This window comes from Schistocerca piceifrons, chromosome 11, assembly GCF_021461385.2.
Source record: "Schistocerca piceifrons isolate TAMUIC-IGC-003096 chromosome 11, iqSchPice1.1, whole genome shotgun sequence".
Taxonomy (NCBI): Eukaryota; Metazoa; Arthropoda; class Insecta; order Orthoptera; family Acrididae; genus Schistocerca; species Schistocerca piceifrons.
The window spans coordinates 9,959,472-9,975,462 of NC_060148.1; the positions used below are offsets into that span (position 1 = coordinate 9,959,472).

The 15,991-nt window shown below is 46.9% G+C and overlaps 1 protein-coding gene across 1 annotated transcript in view; it reads right to left on the bottom strand.

The window, feature by feature from the left end:
- The window catches only part of LOC124720143 (facilitated trehalose transporter Tret1-like), a 50,224-nt gene that overhangs the window by 6,498 nt on the left and 27,735 nt on the right, over window positions 1-15,991 (bottom strand). The window contains exons 3-4 of the mRNA XM_047245446.1: window positions 11,891-12,159; window positions 462-989 (exon numbers count right to left, since the gene is read on the bottom strand). Of these exons, the coding sequence (XP_047101402.1) occupies window positions 462-989; window positions 11,891-12,159 (797 nt within the window). The remainder of the gene's footprint in view (window positions 1-461; window positions 990-11,890; window positions 12,160-15,991) is intronic.

The window sequence follows — 15,991 nt, forward strand, 5'->3', positions numbered from 1 at the left end:
ACAAATGACACTGTCATGGCAGGCTTAGTTCTGCGTTTTATTCAGGCAGGGGGTTTTTATCACGTAATCTGAGTGTTAGTTATGTCTTTTTTGTTTTGAGTCTGGCCTTAGGCCTACGATTATAGACTGGGTTTTCGAGTGTTTGGCTTTTCCTTTATTATCTCTATGGTCAGCCAACCACTGTCACACTCTGTGTGATTTTATTTCGTTTTGTCTGGTCTCTGTGTATGTCTTTCTTGTCTTGTGTCGTCTGTCGTCTTTTCCATACTCGTTTTTATTCTCTGTGGGTGTTTTCAGTTTTGGACCAAGGGACCGATGACCGTAGCAGTCTGGTCCCTTTAATCCCACAAACCAACTAAGCTAGATTTGTACTAGTGAGGACTATCTTAGATGGCGCATTCTCTTGGCCAAACGTCCCTCACTGTGAATCGTCACAAGAGTCGCTGGCAGATTTTGCTCACCAGGAAGATATCGGACGCGTAGAAAAGCACAGCGTTGATGCCACAGAGCTGGAAGCACGTGACGAGCCCCAGCCCCGCGACGATTCCCCGACCGGCAGCAGGGGTGCTCAGCCCCTCCCGGAGGGACCCGGACCTCCCGTTCCCGGAGTCCTCCTCCAGAGCCGCCCTCGCCTCGGCCAGCTCCGCCTCCACGTCCCAGCGCGGTCCCCTCAGCCAGCTGAGGGCCGCCCGGGCCTCGTCCTCCCGGCCTCCCTGCAGCAGGTAGGGGGGAGTCTCGGGCACCAGCGAGAGTGCCACCAGGAAGACCGCGGGCACCACGGCGCAGCCCACGGAGGTCCAGAACAGGCCGGTCACCGCACCCAGCACGTAGACGTAGAGGGTGCCGACGGTGAGCAGCAGCTGGAAGTAGCCGCACAGTGCTCCCCGGACTTCCTTCTGGGCCACCTCGGCGATGTACACCGGCGCCAGCACGTTGAAGGCTCCGCCCGCAGCTCCGGTCAGCAGGCGGCCCACGCACAGCAATGCCAGCTGCGGATAGAGGTTGCCCATGTAATCTTACAGATATGTCTGGACTCACAATTGGTCACCCCCTCAAATGAGAACACTAATTGAGCGGAACAATATAGATGATTTAAAAGACATCAGCAGCCACTTTGTTGTTTTGTTGGTCTCCAATTTATACTCTCTGATCATAAGAACCGAGTCAGTCCTATGTAATGCAGAATTCACCACTAGATATCAACAGAGGTGGGCCCCTACAGTATAAAACGGGGTGAGGAGTATTGTGTTGTCAGCAGAGAAGCAGTAATTTTCACGTGATTTTTCAAACCACTTCAGGGAATCCAGCCAGATAATATTTACAGCGACCACCTATAATTATGTGATCAAAAATATCCGGACACCTGACTGAAAATTACTTACAAGTTCAGGGCGCCCTCCATCGGTTCAAATGGCTCTGAGCACTATGGGACTTTAAGCTCTGAGGTCATCAGTCACCTAGAACTTAGAACTACTTAAACCTAACTATCTTAAAGACATCACATACATCCATGCCCGAAGCAGGATGCGAACTTGCGACCGCAGCAGTCACGTGGTTCTGGACTGAAGTGCGTAGAACCGCTCGACCACAATGGCCGGCCCCTCCATCAGTAATGCTGGAATTCAATATGGTGTTGGCCCACCCTTAGCCTTGATGACAGCTTCCACTCCCGCAGGTCTATGGTCAATCAGGTGCTCGAAGGTTTCATGGGGAATGGTAGCTGAGTCTTCATGGAGTGCTGCATTGAGGAGAAGTATTGATGTCAGTTGGTGAGGCCTGGCACAAAATCGGCGTTCGAAAACATCCCAAGGGTGTCCTGTAGGATTCAGGTCAGGATTCTGTGCAGGCCAGTCCATTACAGGGATGTTATCATCGTGTGACCACTACGCCACAGGCCGTGAATCATGAATGTGTGGTCGATGGTGTTGGGGAAGCAAGAAGGTGCTTAAAGCATCAGTGTAGGCCTGTGCTGTGATAGTGCCACGCGAAACAACAAGGGGTGCAAGCCCCTCAATGAGAAAGACGACCACACCATAACACCATCACCTCCGAATTTTATTGTTGGCAGATGATGTTCATTGGGCATTCGCCATACTCACAAACCTCCCATCGGATCGCCACATTGTGCACCGTGATTCATCACTCCACATGACGTTTCTCCACTGTTCAACCGTCCAATGTTTATGCTCTTTACACCAAGCGAGGCATTGTTTGGCGTTTATCAATGTCATGTGTGGCTTATGAGTAGCTGCTCGACCATTAAATCCAAGTTTTGTAAACCCCCACCTAACTGTCATTGTACTTTGGGTGGATCCTGATGCAGTTTGGAATTCCTGTGTGATGGTGTGGATTGATGTCTGCCTATTACACATTACGACCCTCTTCAACTGCCGGCGGACTCTGTCAGTCAACAGACGAGGTCGGCCTGTACGCTTTTGTGCTGTACGTGTCCCTTCACGTTTCCACCTCACTATCACATCGGACGTTTAGGAGTGTGGAAGTCTTGCGTACAGACGTTTGACCCAAGTGATATCCAGTCACCTGACCACATTCGAAGTCCATGAGTTCCGTGAAGCGCCCCATTCTGCTCTCTCACGATGTCTAACGACAAACTGAGGTCACTGATACGGAGTACCTGGCAGTAGGTGGCAGCACAATGCAACTAATATGAAAAACGTATGTTTCTGGGTTGATCAGATACTTTTGATAGTGTATTTCGGCTGGAGTATACCCCGTCATTTTCAAGGCACAAACTGCAACAGACAGGCGATGTGCAAGCAAATTTAAAAGCTCAGTTCTCGGAGTAATTCTGGAATGATAACACACACACACACACACACACACACACACACACACACACACACACACACACTGTCCACTAGTGCCACCAAGGATGACCAAAGTTAGAGGCATCGACAGTAAAAGACTAAGAACTAGCAAGTGAGGAAACATTGTCTTAGGTTATTGGTGTTTAACGTCCCGTCGACAACGAGGTCATTAGAGACGAAGCGCAAGCTCGGGTTAGGGAAGGATGGGGAAGGAAATCGGCCGTGCCCTTTCAAAGGAACCATCCCGGCATTTGCCTGAATCGATTTAGGGAAATCACGGAAAACCTAAATCAGGATGGCTGGAGACGGGATTGAACCGTCGTCCTCCCGAATGCGAGTCCAGTGTGCTAACCACTGCGCCACCTCGCTCGGTGAGGTAACATTGTCCTTCTGTTTTCTGACACGGGAAAGAGCAGGATTGCAAGCAGATTTTAAACAAAAACCTGCATCCCTGTTTCCAACGCTGCTCGTTTCATTAATCTCAACAGCTCCCATAATAACACTGTCCCGTTATCTCGGTATTGTTATGTAACATAGGGTGACCAGTATCCAAACAATGTTCAGCAGTAGCAGATGTAGAATGAGATTTTCACTCTGCAGTGGAGTGTGCGCTGATATGAAACTTCCTGGCAGATTAAAACTGTGTGCCGGACTGATGCTCGAACTCGGGACCCGAGTTCGAATCTCGGTCCGGCACACAGTTTTAATCTGCCAGCAAGTTTCATATCAGCACACACTCCGCTGCAGAGTGAAAATCTCATTCTTGAAACATCCCCCAGGCTGTGGCTAAGCCATGTCTCTGCAATATCCTTTCTTTCAGGAGTGCTAGTTCTGCAAGGTTCGCAGGAGAGCTTCTGTAAAGTTTGGAAGGTAGGAGACAAGGTACTGGCAGAAGTAAAGCTGTGAGGACGGGGCGTGAGTCGCCCTTGGGTAGCTCAGTTGGTAGAGCACTTGCCTGCGAAAGGCAAAGGTCCCGAGTTCGAGTCTCGGTCCGACACACAGTTTTAATCTGCCAGGAAGTTTGAGTAGCAGATCTAGTTGGCTGCTGTAATCGTGTCTGCCTTTTACACTGAGTCCATCGGTTCTCCACGGTCCTGATAGTTTGACCAATATATGCCAAGCTGCAGTTACAAGGAATGCTATATACAACCGTCTTAGGCAGACCAACCCAAAAACACTCTAATTTGAGATGGAGGTCTGAAAACACATTTCACATCGTATTTCCGTAAAATACGACCGATCTTGTTGGAAATTCTTCTTGCGTAAGGCAAAAAGGCAGTAGACTCAGTATTATCATCAGTCACCCGATGCACTGTTGGTCGATAGCGCAACGCACGTTCAATCTATCACTATAACCATTCTGACGGAATGTAGTTTGAAGATGGGCCAGCTCAGCTGGCAAAGTGTCAGTGCCGGAAATGACATGTGCCCTGTGTACCAAGGTACGGAGTACCCCTTCAAATTGAGCTGGATTGTGACAAATATCAGCCTGTGAATAGAAGTCAGTGTGAGTACGTTTCCGGTAAACTACATTTCCCAATGATCTATTAATCTTATTCCTAATCAAAACGTGAAGAAAGGGAAGGCAACCATCCTCTTCCACCTCCATCATAAAACGAGTGTTCGAGTGGATCGAGTTCAGATGTTCTAGAAAGGTTTTCAAATTCTCCGTACCATGAAACCAAACAACAAAAGTATCATCAACATATATGAAGAAACAGGCGGGTTTTAAAGGCGCTGACTCCAATGCACGTTGCTCGAGGTCTCCCATAAACAAATTTGCAATCACAGGAGACAACGGGCTACCCATAGCACCTCCATCTGTCTGCTCGTAATGCTGGTCACTGAATAAAAAGTACCGTAAGCGGATGTCAACAAATGTCGGAAGACATTAGTTAATTCAACACCAAACCTGAACTCAATTAACCGCAACGAATCAGACAGAGGAACACGAGTGAACAGAGAGACCACATCAAAACTTACTAGAATATCAGTCATTGAAGTGCATTCGCTCCAAACGACATAAGAAATCATCTGAGTTCCTGATACTTGTAAACAGGGATGGAGATTTTTGTTTATGTTATGTAACAATACCGAGATATTGGCATGCAAGTCCAGCTATTGGGACAGTGTTATTAAGGAAGCTGTTGAGATTAAATTAGCGAGCAACCTTGTAAACAGGGATGGAGGCTTTTGTTTGAACTCTGCTATGAATCCTGTCCTCTCCCAAGTCAAAAAACAGAGGGACAAAGTCAATGTTACCTCACCTGCTAGTTCGTAGTCTTTCACTATCGATACCTCTGGCTTTGGTCGTCCTTGTGGCACTAGTGTTCAGCGTCTGTGTGTGTGTGTGTGTGTGTGTGTGTAATCTTTCCTGAATTGCTCCAGGAAACGAGGCTTTAAATTTGCCTGTACATCGCCTGTCCATTGCAGTTTGTGCCTTGAAAATGGCGGGGAGTACCCCTGCTGAGATATCTGCGGTCGCTGTAAATATTACTTGGCTGAATTGCCATAAGTAGTTTGAAAATTGTATAGGTCAGGAGAAAATCAGGTCTCACAGATTACATCAGAAATCAGTGACTTCAAATGTGGACTACTCATTGGATATCCCCTGAGTGACAATCATCAGGAACGTTCCAGGCCCTCTAAAGCTACCCTAGTCGACTGTTGGTGACGTTGTTGTGAAGTGGAAATGTGAAGGGACAGCCACGACTAAACCGAGACCAGAACAGACCTCGTGTACTGAAGGAGAGAAACCATCGTGCATTGTGAAGATCGACTGTTAAGAGAGGACGGAATCTCCAGTGAATACCAAAGTTCTACCAGCAGTTCGGCTTGCACAGTGATTGTGCAAAAAGGCGTTAAGAATCATGTGGTACAATAGTCGAGCCGGTCTTCATTTAGTAAGCGGCGCTCGAGACGGTGTAAAAAGCGATGGCACTGCACAGTGTATGACTGTATACACGTGGTTTGGAGTGACGAGGAAGGCTGTACCGTGTAGCAATCTGGTGGAAGGATTTGTGTCTCTCGAATGCCTTGAGAATGTTGCCCGCCATAAAGTGTAATACCAGCAGTGAAGTATGGAGAAGACAGTGATACGGAATCTTTCATGTCTAGGGCGTGGTTTCCTTATTGTACTTGCAGAGGCATACAAACATGTTTTACAGGATTTTTCACTGTATACAGTAGAGGAACATTTGGGAGATGATGATTGTATAAGGACGACACTGTCCCGTTTTTACGACAGCATCTTTAAGGGGACATTGTACGTGAAATTTGTTGAAATTTGACATTTTCTGTTTTCTACTCCATAATGTACTTTGGAGTTTCCTGAACATTTCGGTACATAATACATTAAAATCAGACAATTGTGGGACCTTCAAATAGTATTTTGAATGTTGACGTGTGACTGTCAAATTTCGCGGTTACGCATATACTGGCACAGTTGAGCAGTCATATCTTGGGAACTACACCGTCTAGAAGGCTGTGAATTGCTTTGTTCTGTGCCTACTGCTACGTCTCAGACGTTCGCATTAATAATAAACAAATCAGTCCTTTGTTTCTGATACTAATTTTCGTTCAAAGTAGTGTCGCGTCTGATTGCAAGACAATAAAATGTGCTGGAAAAGTAGCAGACAAAGTAATTGATGAATTACAGCAATATTATGCGAAGACCATTAGAGATAACTATGACAATTTAGAGAAGATGAAAAGAGCTGTGTGGAGCACTTTCTTTCATCGAATATCAACCGATGAAAAGCCATGTCATGCTTTGTGTCCACCTCCACAAAACACTTGGTGTAAATATAGGCAAGCTGAATTTTCTGACACCCTGCATGAATTTACACATAAAAATTCTCTTCCTTCAGCAGTAATGGAGGCAATCAAAGATATTTACAGAGATTTGGCAAATCCTGAGCTACTAAACAACTCTTTACATAGGAAGACCCAGAATGTAAATGAGTCTTTCAATTATGTTGTGTGGTGGCATGTGCGTAAAAATGTATTTGTTGGCTTTGTGACTCTAAAGTTAGCAGTGCCTCAAGCTGAAATAACTTTTAATGGTGGGAAATATGAAAGAATTAAGGTTCTGGAGAAGTTAGGGGTAAGATTGGGACAGAACACAGCTAAAGGACTGCAGGAAGTGGATGAGCTTCATGTACGTGAAGCAGAGTTAGCTGCTCAGCAAATGACAAAAGAAACCAGAAAGAAGAGGAGGAGGCAAGCACTGGGCTGTTGTGACACTGAAGAAGACACAGGCTATGGGCCAGGGCAATTCTAGAGCATAAAAGACGCAGAAATGTAAGTCAGTATAAGAATTTGTAATAAAAAAGTTTTAAACCTCAATATCTCTGAACTACATTCTTTTGCAATAAATTACCCATTTTCTAAAAAAGTACTCATGGTAGAGGCATGAAATTTTCACAGCATGCCAAGAGTGATATTCAACACATATGGAACTAGAATGATTAAAATATCCTAAGTTGTTTTGTTTTTGTTCATTTATTTACAAAATCTGTCAAAAAATGAGTGTTTGAAAAAAAAAGAGGACATGCCCCACAATACAATTTTAGTAATAATTCTAGTCCAGTATATCTAGAAAAGTGCATTCAATAATTATGGAAAACTGTAAGTTTGTCTCTTAAAGACTTTCCACGATAATGGGTCACAAAATTAGATAAAATTTAACATTGGCAGCAAAGGAGAAACTGGGTGATCAAAAAGTCAATATAAATTTGAAAACTGATTAAATCACGGAATAATGTAGATGGAGAAGTACAAATTGGCACACATGCATGGAATGACATGGGTTTTATTAGAGCCAAAAAAATACAAAAGTTCAAAAAATGTCCGACAGGTGGCGCTTCATCTGGTCAGAATAGCAATGATTAGCATAACAAAGTAAGACAAAGCAACGATTATGTTCTTTACAGCAAATGCTCAATATGTCCACCATCATTCCTCAACAATAGCTCTAGTCGAGGAATAATGTTGTGAACAGCACTGAAAAGCATGTCCGGAGTTACGGCGAGGCATTGGCGTCGGATGTTGTCTTTCAGCATCCCTAGAGATGTCGGTCGATCACGATACACTTGCGACTTCAGGTAACCCCAAACCAATAATCGCAGGGACTGAGGTCTGGGAACCTGGGAGGCCAAGCACGACGAAAGTGGCGGCTGAGCACACGATCATCACCAAACGTCGCGCGCAAGAGATCTTTCACGCGTCTAGCAGTATGGGATGGAGCGCTATCCTGCATAAACATCGTACGTTCCAGCAGGTGTTTATCAGCCACGCTGGGGATGATGCGGTTGTGTAACATATTGGCGTACCTCTCACCCTTCACTGTAGCACTTACAAAACCAGAATCACGCATTTCCTCGAAGAAAAAAAGGCCCGATAACGGTAGATGTGGTAAATCCAAACCATACCGCCACTTTCTCGTCGTGCAATGGAGTTTCCACGTCAGTTCTAGGATTTTCGGTAGCCCAAATTCTGCAGTTGTGGGCGTTGACAGACCCTCGGAGCGTGAAATGAGCTTCATCGGTCCACAACACGTTACTCAACCAATCGTCATCTTCCGCCATGTTTTGAAACGCCCACACCGCAAATGCCCTCCGCTTCACTAAATCGCCAGGTAACAGTTCACGATTCCAATGGATTTTGTACGGATAGCATCGGAGGGTACGCCTAAGTGCCAACCAAACAGTAGTGTATGGAAAGCCAGTGCGACGTGCGACTGCACGAGCGCTGACTTCTCCGTGCATAGACGAACCCGCTACAGTATCCATTTCTTCCTGAACTGTCTCAGCAGCATTACGCCTTGTGCTCGGTCGGCCACTATGGGGTCTATCGTGTAAACAACCCATGGCTTCAAACTTCGAAATCATTCTCGCCACAGCTGCATTTGTGAACGGACCTTTACCTGTTCCAATCCCCTTCCTATGGCGATAGGATCGTAACGCTGAACTAGCACATTCCCCATTCTGATAGTACAGCGTCAGTAAAGGCGCCTTTTCAGGTAACGTCAACATGCTGCGACTTCTGGCGCATCTGATTCTCTCTCTCATTACAGCTCCTTTTATACACGATTGTCATGCACAGTCACTGACGTTTTGCTATCCAGCGCCATCTGTCGGACATTTTGTGAATTTTGTTTTGTTCTAATAAAACTCAATGTCATTCAAAGCATGTGTGTCAGTTTTTACCTCTCTATCTAAATTATTACGTGGTTTATTAAGTTTTCAAATTTATACTGACTTTTTGATCACCCGGTACAATGTCCCCTTAAGGCAATTTCTTTTTGGAGCAATACACCACCACTTGTGTCTTGTGCTGCTCGTTTAAGTACAACCCAGGTTTCGGTCTTTCATGTTATTTTGAGGTATTTGATTTTATCCCTTTAACATACATTGCAAGACACTCAGCATGTTGTCAAGTTCAATGTTGGCCAAAAATTAAGAAAAATATTGGTTCCCCACGAAATGTCAGATTTAAAATGGTAACAGATCATTAAATAATCATAGGATCCCGTCGTATTTACTAAAAGCAGGCTTACGTTGGTAAATAAAAGATGAACACATGTCCCTAAAACATAAGGACGTTTTAAGGACATCAGAGTGTATTCATTGTGCGACAGGCAGCAGAAGTGGTAGTGGTGCTGGAAGTTTACAAAGCACGTCTCAGTCCAGTCAATTCCACAGGTTATGCAGTCTGCACACGCTACCATAAAACAGTATAGCACTCCGAACGATACCCTCAGCTTACACCATCGCAAAACCGCTTTGGACCTTGCCGTGCCTAGACGTGATGCTACACGGTGACACTTATTGAACTGTATGAACAAAAACGTAAATTAGTTAGAAACTACGGCGTGCACACATTTTATTCAACATGTAAACGTCACTACAGATGTTTGGATTTAGGTTATGACATATTCGGTACGCCCACCATCATTAGCGATGATGTGGCGCAGACGAATAGCGAAATTCTACGTGACGGCTGAAGTTTCAGAACGTTGATACTGTCGGTGACCTCCCGAATACCTGTTTTCAGCTCAGAAATGGTATTGGGATTGTTGTTGTACACCCTGCCTTTAGTACAGACCCACAAAATGAGTCGCACGTGTTCAGATCCAGAGGATATGGCAGACAATGGAGGCCCACGCCAGTAGCCTCTGAGTAGCCCAGAATGAGAATACGGTCCCCAAAGTGCTCCTCCAGGACATCAAGCACTGTCCAGCTCTGATGGTGTCGAGCTCCGTCTCGCATGCATCACATCTCGTCGAAATCAGAGGCACTTTGGAAAACTGGGATGAAATCATCTTCCAAAACCTTCACATAGAGTTTGGTAGTTACCATGGTATTGAGGAATATCGCACCGATTATTCCGTGACTGGACACTGTCCACCACACAATCCCATGTTTAGGGTGAAGAGACTTCGCGATTGTGAAATGCGAATTCTTAGTTCCCCAAATGCACCAGTTCTGCTTATTCACAAACCCGTCCAAATGAAAGAGGGCTTCATTGCTAAACCAAACTAATTAAAGAAAACCATGCACATACTAATTTCCACGGTGCCCTGAGGCCAACTGTGCAGTTTGAATGTCATTATGCAAACCGTTATTTGATATACACTACTGACCATTAAAATTGCTACACCAAGAAGAAATGCTGATGATAAACAGGTATTCATTGGACAAATATATTATACTAGAACTGACATATGATTACATTTTCACGCAATTTGCGTGCATAGATCCTGAGAAATCAGTACCCAGAACAACCACCTGTGGCAGTAATAACGACCTTGATACTCCTGGGCATTGAGTAAGAGCTTGGATGGTGTGTACAGGTACAGCTGCCCATGCAGCTTCAACAGGATAGCATAGTTCATCAAGAGTAGTGACTGGCGTATTGTGACGAGCCAGTTGCTCGGCCACCATTGACCAGACGTTTCAATTGGTGAGAGATCTGGAGAATGTGCTGGCCAGGGCAGCAGTCGAACATTTTCTATATCCAGAAAGGCCCGTACAGGACCTGCTATATGCGGTCGTGCATTATCCTGCTGAAATGTAGGGTTTTGCAGGGATCGCATGAAGAGTAGAGCCACAGGTCGTAACACATCTGAAATGTAAGCTCCACTGATCAAAGTGCCGTCAATGCAAACAAGAGGTGACCGAGACGTGTAACCAGTGCCACCCCATACCATCACGCCAGGTGATACGCCAGTATGGCGATGACGAATACACGCTTCCAATGTGCGATCACCGCGATGTCACCAAACACGGATGCGACCATCGTGATGCTGTAAACAGAACCTGGATTCATCCGAAAAAATGATGTTTTGCCATTCGTGCACCCAGGTTCGTCGTTGAGTACACCATCGCAGGCGCTCCTGTCTGTGATGCAGCGTCAGGGTAACCGCAGCCACGGTCTCCGAGCTCATAGTCCGTGCTGCTGCAAACGTCGTCCAACTGTTGGTGCAGATGGTTGTTGTCTTGCAAACGTCCCCATCTGTTGACTCAGGGATCGATACGTGGCTGCACGATGCGTTACAGCCATGCAGATAAGATGCCTGTCATTTCGATACGAGGCCGTTCGTATCCAGCACGGCGTTCCGTATCACCCTACTGAACCCACCGATTCCATATTCTGCTAACAGTCATCGGATCTCGTCCAACGCGAGTACCAATGTCGCGATAGGCTACAATTCGACCTTTATCAAAGCCGGAAACGTGACGGTACGCATTTCTCCTCCTTACACGAGGCATCACAAGAGCGTTTCACCAGGCGACGCCGGTCAACTGCTGTTTGCGTATGAGCAATCGGTTGGGAACTTTCCTCATGTCAGCACACTGCATGTGTCGCCACCGGCGCCAGCCTTGTGTGAATGCTCTGAAAAGCTAATCATTTGCATATAACAGCATCTTCTTCCTGTCGGTTAAATTTCGCGTCTGTAGCACGTAATGTTCGTGGTATAGCAATTTTAATGGCCAGTAGTGTAGTTCAACAAGAACGATGTGCGGTGTGGTGGTGCAGAGGAGTACAGCAGGACTCACCGAGTCTCCCCAGATGAGGAAGGCCCAGCCGGCCAGGAAGAGGGGGCCCAGGCAGAGCCCGGCCCGCTTGCGGCCCAGCACGTCAGCCAGCCGCCCCACGGGCAGCGAGAACGCCAGCGCCCCCAGCGACATGCAGCCCGAGACCCAGGCCAGCTGCCACGACTGGTAGCACTGCGCTCCGGCCGCAGACGCGTAGCCGCACTGCAGCTCCGGGATGGCCACGCTGGTCCAGCCCAGTGTCGTGCCGGTGCCCAGCGCCCCGATGCTCACTGCGGACAGGTCCGGGCAGGGCCGAGGTCAGTCTGGGACGCTGAGTGTCTGCTGGTGGCTCTCACAGAAACAGTAGAATATCCAGAATGAGATTTTCACTCTGCAGCGGAGTGTGTGCTGATATGAAACTCTCTCGGTCTGGCACACAGTTTTAATCTGCCAGCAAGTTTCATATCAGCGCACACTCCGCTGCAGAGTGAAAATCTCATTCTGGAAACATCCCCCAGGCTGTGGCTAAGCCATGTCTCCGCAATATCCTTTCTTTCAGGACTGCTAGTCCTGCAAGGTTCGCAGGAAAGCTTCTGTTAAGTTTGGAAGGTAGGAGACGAGGTACTGGCAGAAGTAGACCTGTGACGACGGGGCGTGAGTCGTGCTTGGGTAGCTTAGTTGGTAGAGTACTTGCCCGCAAAAGGCAAAGGTCCCGAGTACGAGTCTCGGTCGGGCACACAGTTTTAATCTACCAGGAAGTTTCGTATCAGCGCACACTCCGCTGCAGAGTGAAAATCTCATTCTGGATACCTTTGGAATGTTTTGTATCGCCGAGTTCGTGCCGGGCCTCACTGAATGACATCAATACCTGTCCTCAGCGCAGCACTCCATGAAGAATGGGCTGCCATTCGCCAAGAAACCTTCCAGCACCTGATTAAAAGTGTGCCTGCGAGAGTGGAAGCTGTCATCAAGGCTAAGGGTGGACCAACAGCATACCGAATTCCAGCATTACCGATGGAGGGCGCCATGAACTTGTAGGTAATCAGCCAGGTGTCTGGATAATTTTCCTCATATAGTGTGTTTACTTCTTGGCTTGTAGTCAAGTCCCTCTTTATAGGTTATCAAATTCATATCTCCCATAGGTATACGTTGACTAACCAAAGCATTATGATCAGTGCCCACTACAAGAACAAATGCTGACATCGAGGACACATTATCCAGTCAGGAAGGTATACATGCTGTAATACCTAGGCTATGCATGGAGATATTTTTTTGTTTTACTGAAGTATACTTTTTCAACGTTGCTGGCACATTAAAACTGTGTGCTGGATAGAGACTCGAACTCGGGACCTTTGCCTTTCGTTGGAAAGTGCTCTACCGGTTGATCTACTCGAGCACGACCCGCGCCTCTTCCCCACAGCTCTACTTCCGCGAATACAGCTGCTACCATCCAAACTTCAAAGACATTTTCGTGTGAAATTTGCAAGACTAGCACTCCAAGAGGAATGGACATTTTCTATTTTGACTGTGCCCCTGCACTGTTTCAAAAGTCTCCATCAGTTACCCATTTATGTAACTTGTTGAAATATAATGCTGTGCCTGGGAATGATGGTGTGCTGATGAAAGCGTTTCATTGTATTTGGAATGAATCACGGTTCGGCACTACCGCAGATGACCATTGCAGTGAGTATTGTGGCGACACAGGGAGAGGTCCAGCCGGCCCGGTGGCCGAGCGGTTCTAGGCGCTTCAGTCGGGAATCGCGTGACCGGTACGGTCGCAGGTTCGAATCCTGCCTCGGGCATGGATGTGTGTGATGTCCTTAGGTTAGTTAGGTTTAAGTAGTTCTAAGTTCTAGGGGACTGATGACCTCAGATGTTAAGTCCCATAGTGCTCAGAGCCATTTGAACCATTTTTAGGGAGAGTTCCCATCCTTAAAATGTTTTAGAGAGCCACATTAGTGTTACTCCTGGTGAAGAAGTGCGCGAAGCCATCGATTATGGCTTCAGGTCACAGCTGTTGGGGACTGAGTGAATCCTGATGCCACAACAGTGGGCCACAGATTTCCTGCACTCTTAAATTTACACATAATTTGACTCCATTTTGTAATCACTGAAGTAACTTCACATGCACTCTCAATTCGTTAATTTTCATTTCGTTTCCTGTCCCCTTTCTGGGTGCTCCACTTTTTCTGCCAGGCAGTCTATGGTTTGTCTCTCTCAGTCCTTTGACATTTCAAAGACCAAACTACAATAGATATGATAGTGAAATTACTCCGCAGGCTAGACAATCTCAAAGAATTTCTAACCCCACATCAGTTCTGCCAACAACTGCCGCCAGAGTGTAGCAATGCGCACAAGGAGTAGTGTGATTTTCAGAAAGATAATCGCCGATTACTAAGCAAATAAATTATCGTGGTATGGATGTTCAAATGGTTCAAATGGCTCTGAGCACTATGGGACTTAACTTCTGAGGTCATCAGTCTCTTAGAACTTGGAACTACTTAAACCTAACTAACCTAAGGACATAACACACATCCATGCCCGAAGCAGGATTCGAACCTGCGCGACTGTAGCGCCTAGAACTGCTCAGCCATCCCAGCCCGGCAGTATGGATGTGAGGCAGCTGCTGTGAAAACAATTAAAGACTAGTATTATATAGGTTTCTGGCAACTGGAAGTGTTCTGAATCATTTGGGTGGTGCACATCGTAATGTTTCATAAGAGACAGCGGAGGACACGAGAAAAGCATTTCTCAAAAGCCCCTTGAAGCGTCCCCAGCTCTCTTGTGGTCCCCTTTTTAGGTACTCCACGTAGACGTCTGCTCGTAGATACGTATCGTCGGTTTTTTTTTTTTTTCCTTTATTGTAATTTTCAGCACCTCATACAAGGCGGGCTGGCAGCAGCATAATACGCCGCTCTTCAGCCTTATGGGGTACAATAATATGAGATAGGTGACACAGAAAATACAAAAAATGGCGGGCAAAGAAAGTAGTTACAAAAAAACAAAAAACAAGAAGCCGTTCACGTTGGACGATAAAAACACTAACACTTGTTGACACGGCGCACAAAACACGGAGAACTGCGACGGCACATGTGAACAGTTGAGTTGTAACTGCACGAAACACAAAACGAAGCACACACACTAGACACTGATGGCGATGATCTCCGGCGCGCGAATGTTCACTATGCGTGTGAGAGTCCGGGGACCTGCCAAGAGAGGAGGAGGAGGAAGGGGAGTGGGAGAGGGAGAGGGGAGAGCAGAGATGCCACAGGCAGGGGAGAAAGGGGGGAGGGAGGAAGGGGGAGGGGAAGCCCGGGGGGAAGAGTTGTGGAGGGAGGGGACGGGGGAAAAGGAAAGAGAAGGGGAGGGAAGGGAAGAGAAGGGAGGGAGGGAGGGTGCCTAAAGGAAAGGACACCGGATGTGGGTGGTGGGGCAGCGTCAAAGTTGATAGGAGGGGTAGATGGAGGGGAGAAGGACATCATCAGGGAGGGGGAGCTGGCGGAAGCCACCTTGGGAGAGAGTAAGGAGGGTGGAGAGATGGAGACCGGGTGGGACGTGGGATTACAGGCGCGGCAGCAGGCGGGGATGGGAGAGGATCGGGGATACGAGTGGGTGAGGAGGATCAAGTTTACGGGAGGTGTACAGGATCCGTATCCTTTCAAGGAAAAGGAGGAGGTGGGGGAAGGGGATGAGATCATACAGGATCCACGTGGGGGAGGGGAGGGGAGATGGATGCGATAGGCGAGGCGGAGAGCATGGCGTTCAAGGATTTGGAGGGATTTATAATATCGTCAGTAGGTTTCCCGGCTTTACTTCCCGACAGCGACGACTCTCCGATGAGGTGCGGGCCCTGTGTTTCGCTATTACTACGAGTCTTGTAAATATCGCTTTTATTTAGTAATTTGCCCGGGCAAAACTCTCCCCTTTTATGATTAAGACAGCCTGCGCCACCTTTCAGAGGGAGTGGGGATGTCAAAGAATCACAGAAGTTCGTATTAAGCAGTCCGTACAACACGTAAACCTTCACTTCAGTTAGCGTATCAGTTAATGCCTACGCTTTCCGCTAGATGGTGCTGACTTACTGCTGAATAGCTTTGGTTCCGTAAAACCTCCACTGATTAT